Source organism: Vigna unguiculata, chromosome 6, assembly GCF_037176805.1.
Source record: "Vigna unguiculata cultivar grain cowpea cultivar isolate G323 ecotype 2 chromosome 6, ASM3717680v1, whole genome shotgun sequence".
In the NCBI taxonomy this organism is placed as follows: Eukaryota; Viridiplantae; Streptophyta; class Magnoliopsida; order Fabales; family Fabaceae; genus Vigna; species Vigna unguiculata.
Window position 1 is genome coordinate 9,624,734 of NC_140797.1, and position 6,567 is coordinate 9,631,300.

General features: G+C 35.7%; 1 protein-coding gene and 1 pseudogene across 1 annotated transcript; one reads left to right on the forward strand and one right to left on the reverse strand.

Annotated features, from left to right (window-relative positions):
- Positions 1-536: 536 nt before the first annotated feature.
- LOC114188347 (uncharacterized) lies at positions 537-1,593 on the reverse strand. The gene is made up of 5 exons (XM_028076942.2): positions 1,350-1,593; positions 1,133-1,269; positions 960-1,061; positions 802-870; positions 537-713 (listed from the first exon to the last, which is right to left on the reverse strand). Exons 1-5 carry the CDS (start codon positions 1,591-1,593, stop codon positions 537-539), a joined length of 729 nt encoding a protein of 242 aa, XP_027932743.2.
- A 130-nt stretch (positions 1,594-1,723) lies between these two features.
- Positions 1,724-5,587, forward strand: LOC114173619 (protein FAR1-RELATED SEQUENCE 5-like; annotated as a pseudogene).
- Positions 5,588-6,567: the final 980 nt, after the last annotated feature.

Sequence of the window (6,567 nt, forward strand, 5' to 3'; positions counted from 1 at the left end):
AGGGGGGAGCATAGTGGGATCCAGCAATGCCCTGAGATAATTATTTTATTAACAAATGTTACAACATATTTATCCAAAAACTATATGCTGGATTACAGTTTATATGTGCTTGGGTAGCATGTTAGATGTCAATATGGGTTAGCCAACAATTCTGACAATTAAAATTAATACTTGGTTTGAATAGAAATTAATCTGGTGTGTTTTAATGGTGTCCAAAGCATGGGGTCCAACAATCATTACTAAAATAGTATCCTTCTCCATTGACAAAACACATTCACTCATGGAATGATATCCAATACTACAAACAATTAACAAAAAGTTTTTCCAAAACGTAGAGAAGGTGTTCAGCAGACACATGAACACAATACACCAATAATACTTAATAATGGAGGGATGACAAAATGATTACTGAAATCCATAGCTTAAGCATCAAGGCATTCAACATCAAATATGGTAGCCCCATCGGGATGTGCATCATAAGTTCCATGTAGTGAGTCCGCACCAAGAGAAATAGCAGCATTAGGACATCGACCACATTATGATCCAGCAACAGAAGTGTCTTCATGGTAACCAGTTATAACAACTTTAGGTGGAGGGGCCAACTTCTTCAATATGTCGTCAACATCAAGATATTCTCCTGGGTAGTTTTGCACAACGGGCATAGAAGCTTCAACTTCATGGTCAGTTGGTGGACTAATGTCATTCTTAAATATCTATTAATTATGAATTCAATATGACTTTCTAATTTAAATATAAAAATCATTAAAAAGTATTAATATAAATGTAATATACAATATTAACCTTCACAATGTTGCAAACGGTGATGTTCAGGTAAGGAGGCAACCATGGCTTGTGACCGAAACAAGAAACCTGATGAATCATATTTAAGATTTTAGATTTATATTTCATAACAATTATGAAAACCCAAATTCAGTGCAAACGCATGAGGCAGATAATACATTTTTCAAAATCATGGATGCTCCAACAACAATATGGGAACCAAACTCAGGATCCATGATAGCTTTTCTGTGGACGCTTGCCTTTGCTGTAATTGAAGGGTCCTGATCAAATTAAAGAACAAAATTTAGATGCATTTCAAATTAATTTCACACAACCCTTAATGGCATTTTACCTTAATAACTATGGACATGTCACCCAACCCGTTGGGGTGACATTCTTTGACCATACAGACAACTAAAGGTATCTTTTCCATTGATTTCCTAGAAAAGAGTAAAATCAAATTTTTGATGTCCCCTTCAGCAACTAAACCTGAAAGCATGGATGATTGTTATCTTTAAACATAATGATGTGTTTAACGTAAGCCTATTTTTAGTGGTACACCTGCTTACCATGGCATTCAACAAACCTACAAGCCCATTTCCAAGCATTTGGGTTGAAGTCTTGTGCATCACCTGCAGCAGCAATTTCCCTCATCAATTGTTGCGTATTTTCAGGTTCCTCCGATTCTCTGTTTAGTATAAGTGCTTGTGCATTTCCTGTAGGGCCGGAAATGAATTCTGTGTTGGAATTGCATCTCCGGATGAATGACATGACATCTGACTCATCAATGTCAAGGCCCTCCCATGCATCCATATCTTCAACCTACATATTTGTTGTAGCCGGAAAAAATTTCATTACATTGAAAAAAATGTAAGAGAAAATGAATAAAGTAATCGATAAAAATTTTCAATAACGTCGTAGTCACCAAAAAACAGGACCGGGGATGACCACAATGCACAACGTTAGTAGCGGAACAGAGAGGAAAGTTGATGTCGTTGAGGTAATGGTTTTAAGTAAGGGTGGCAAACGGGCCAGCCCGACCCGTTTTGGCCCGGCCCGTATGTGGCCCATCAAAAAACGGGCCGGGACGGGTTGGCCCGTCAAATAGAAATGGGCCAATAATCACAACCCGTCCCGTATAGGACGGGCTAACGGGCCGGGCCGGGCTGGCCCGTCTAGTTTTTTTTTTAATTTTTTTAATTTTTTTAATTAGTTTTCAAATTTTTTAATTTGTTTTATTTTTTAAATTTGTTTATATATACATATAAATTATTATTAAAGTCATACTTAATCAAATAAAATATTATTTTAACTTTTAATTGATTAGTTAATGTTTTTAATTAGATAAGTTAAAATAATTATTAAATTTACATATTCAATTATTCAATTAACTAATAATTCAAACTTAATTTGTAAGTGTTAATGATTTAAATTACAATACTATTATATATTTCTACATTTAAAATATATAATCTAAAAAATTAATCTTTTTAATTAATTTTATTTTATTTTATTTTTTTAAAACGGGCCAACGGGCCAGGACGGGCCAGCCTGTACTTTGACCCGTCAAGTTGACGGGCTGGACGGGACGGGCCATAACGGGCTGACGGGTTGAAATCTTCAACCCAGCCCGTTCCTTTTAGCACGGGCTGACGGGCTGGCCCGTTGGGCCCAGCCCGTTTTGCCACCCCTAGTTTTAAGCTTCCTATTTAATTTATAATTCAAAAGTGATGGATAATTGTACCAAAATGCCATTGGATAGCTTATTCACTACGTTTCTTCTTAACCATGTAATTAATACCTTGTTATATTGGACAGTCCCGCCTACTTTTTCAACGTCATCTCTTTCTTCACCAACCTACTTTGATTCATTTAATGCATTTGGGAAGGCTCACAAAACCCATTGTCCATGGCCATTGTTTCTTTTTTCTCCACGCACAAAGGCATTGATGGTTACTATTTAGGAATCGGCCTTTGGTTGGTGGGGCCTTGATCAAGTAAGTTCGCTCTTAAATGCTTTCATTCATTATCCATTCTACTTAACTACCGCATTAATGGTTTCCTCCGGCATTTTTTTGGTCGTAGTTTAAGTTTTAGGGTTCCTTTACTTTGCCATAAATTTTCGAAAGTACATTGTCTTGGCTTCTTCTCGTGATTCACACCACATGATTAATTGCACCTTCATTTTGTTAACAAAATAGTTCACGTTCTTTGCCATATAAATGTTTAATACGCATTTTTTACTTTGGTAGAATAGTGTATTGAAAGTAACACTAATGAACTTCATTGATTCTTTATTCAAGAAAATAACATGGAAGAAACACAAACTCTGGGTCTGGACAGCATTAATCTACTGGAAGATGATATCCCTGAAACAATTGTAACAACATTGACTATGTTTCAACCAACAACAACTGTGGTGAAACCCGCTTGGGTTTGCTTCCTAAAGTGGGGATGACTTTCGAAAGTGTGGATGAACTAAAGAAATTTTATAAACAACATCCAATCAGAAGTGGTTTCGATGTCCGAATCAGAACATCAAAGAAAGATGATGACAATGAGCTCTACTACGTCAAACTAGTTTGTTCTCAAGAAGGAACCTATGTTTCCAACATCCCCCCGAAAAAAAAAAAAAAACCATTCCAACACAAAGAAAGGGATGCCCTACACGTGTTACGGCTGTTAAAAAGGAAGGGGAATGGTTGATTACAAGTGTGGTGGAGGAACATAATCACCATTTAAGTCCACACAAATCAAGGCTTGTGCGCGGTAATAGGAAGATAAATATGCAGGCAAAAATAGTAATCGATATCAATGATCAAGCGGGAGTGTGTTTGAACAAAAGTTTTCGGTCCTTGGTATTTAAGGCTGGAGGTTATGAGAACTTGGATTTTGTGGAAAGGGATGTCAGGAACTATATTGGTCAGCAGAGACGAGCGCTGGTTAAGGATGGTGATGGGCAAGCATTGTTTAATCATTTCTCGAGGATGAGGGAATTAAATAAGGATTTCTTCTTTGAAATCGACGTCGATCACGACAACAGAATTACTAATGTGTTTTGGGTGGACGGTAGGAGTCGAACGGCATGTGTCGATTTTGGGGATATTGTGTCATTTGACACCACATACTTGACTAATAAGTATGACATGCCTTTTGCCCCATTTGTAGGTGTAAATCATCACGGTGAATCCATTTTATTAGGTTGTGGGTTGTTATCATCAGAGGACACTAGAACATTTGTATGGTTATTTACATGTTGGTTGCGTAGCATGTCAAATAAGGAACCACTTGAAATTGTGACCGACCAATGCAAGGCCATGAAAAATGCTATTGAAATTGTGTTTCCCAATGCAAGACACAGGTGGTGCCTTTGGCACATCATGAAAAAAGTGCCTGAGAAGTTGCAAGGGTACTCAAGTTACAAGCAAATTAAGCATGACATGAAGCAGTTGGTGTACGAGTCAGTGAGTGTTGATGCTTTTGAGTGTGGTTGGGATAAGTTCATCACAGAAAATGGATTAGATGAAAATGCATGGCTTTTAACACTTTATGAAGATAGACATCATTGGGTGCCATGTTATTTGAAGAATAACTTTTGGGCAGGTATGTTGACTACGTAACGAAGTGAGAGCATGAACGCATTCTTCGATGGTTTCATCAATTCGACAACGACATTGCAACAATTCGTGGTTCAATATGAGAATGCGATTAGGCAAAAGGCCGAGAAGGAGTGTGAGACCGACTTTGCATCCTTGAATACCACAATTCTATGTGGCTCACACTCCATTATTGAGAGACAATTCTAGGCTGAATAAACTCATGCTAAGTTTGCTGAGGTTCAACACGAATTTAGGTGTAAAATGAATTTTATGATTAAAAAAGTTTCAGTGGAAGCGGGAACCTCAAAATACCATGTTCAAGAAGAATTTATGTGGAAAGGTCAATGCGCAGACAAGTATCATGATGTTTTGTTTGATCATCACACGCTTCACATACAATGCACTTGCCTTTTGTTTGAGTTTAGAGGAATACTTTGTAGGCATTACTTAGTCGTGTATGGGCAAGAGGGCGTTAAAAGTGTGCCAGATAAATATGTTTTAAAAAGATGGAGCAAGCTGCAGCGTAGAAGGCACACATACATAAGGGTTGCAAGCAATTCTGATAAGGAAGAAGCGAATGTCAGAAGGTATGATGCACTTTGTAAGCGTTTCTATGAGATTGCGGAGGTGGCATGCGAGTCAGACAACGGAACACGATGTTTGTTTAAGAAATTGGACTCCATTGCATATGATCATGGATTGTCATCTTTTGATAATCCGGATAAGGGGGTTCAATTGGAGACTGGAAATGATTGTCCTATACAAACCGTGTCATCCAACCAATGTGTCCGCAGTCGTATTTCTGTTAAAAGAAAGGGAAGACCCCGATCGACGAGATTGAAATCCATTGTGGAGAAGGTTGGTAAAAGAAGAAAGTCTACGGGTGCAAAAAATAAAGACTGTGGGGCTGAAATGGTATGTGCAATTAATGAAATCCAATTAATCAATCTGAATTGAAGTAATTTTTTTATAATATCATCACATATTTTTTTTTTATTGTTTGGTTATTCTTTATAGGGATGGACTTTGGATACAGATTTAATGCCATGCAGTAACCAATCAGAAGTCCTTACGCATACTCATCCGACACAGGTAATTCAGAGTTAACAACGTCATCTTCTACTAACCATTTAACTTTTTCGTTATTGACATCATTTGGGGTGCAATAATTGAACTTAAATTTCTTTTGCCAGGTTGAAGAAGTCTAATGCAGTGGATTTGTTTCCCTACTGACTTCAATTCAAAATAGCACACATGAAACACTAATTGTGTCATAGGGAACCAATTATTAGGTATATTCAAATACATTATGCATGCGCTTCTTGTTCTAGGTATTAATGGATAATTATGTATCCATATTCATCCAATAGTGATAAAATATTTTTTTGCAGGAATGAAGTTGGTTTGGTATTTTATTTTTGACCACATGGCCACTTGCAAATGAAATGGCATCAACAAACATAGTTACAACAACCATGTATTTGTAAATGACATCTCTGAATTGTCCACAAATATTATTTTTGGTATAATTATTGATTTGGTACCCCAACTTTTTTGTTAAGTTCAATTTGATACCCAAACTTTTGGTTTGTTCAATTTAGTACCCCAATTTTCTAAAGAGATTCAATTTGGTCCTTTTCGTTAAGTTGGAGTTAACATCGTGTCCGTACAGGACAAGTGTCAAGCCATACAATTTTTAATTTTTTTAATTTTTTTTAAAAAAATATTTTCTTTTTCAAAAAAATTTATTTATTTTTTAAAATTTAAAAACTGCCACGTGTCAGTTTATCATCGTGCCACGTGGCAGCTTACAATCATGACACACAGTAGTGTAATAGTTGTTTTCAATTTAGTACCCCAATTTAAATTTTTGGTTCAATTTAGTACCCCAATTTTTTAAAATGATTCAATTTCGTTCTCTCCCATTTGAGACCAAATTAGTAAATAAGCTTAATTACAACATGTTACAATAACTTTTTCTAATATATACATCAAATCATTTCACCTAAATACTTAAATTATTTTATTTTTTACATTTTAACTTTTGTATTTTTTTACACATGAAACTTTTTTACACTTGTAAAAAATAAAATAATTCGAATATTTAGGTGTAGTGATTTGATGTATAAATTCAAAACAATTATTTTAACATGTATATATAAGTTATAATTAAACTTAGTTACTAATT

Coding starts and splice junctions, on each gene's coding strand:
- LOC114188347 (XM_028076942.2), bottom strand. CDS start 1,593: ATGGATGCATGGGAGGGCCTTGACATTGATGAGTCAGATGTCATGTCA. Junction 871..959: donor CATCCATGATTTTGAAAAAT/GTATTATCTGCC, acceptor ATGATTCATCAG/GTTTCTTGTTTCGGTCACAA. Junction 714..801: donor CCGTTTGCAACATTGTGAAG/GTTAATATTGTA, acceptor CATAATTAATAG/ATATTTAAGAATGACATTAG.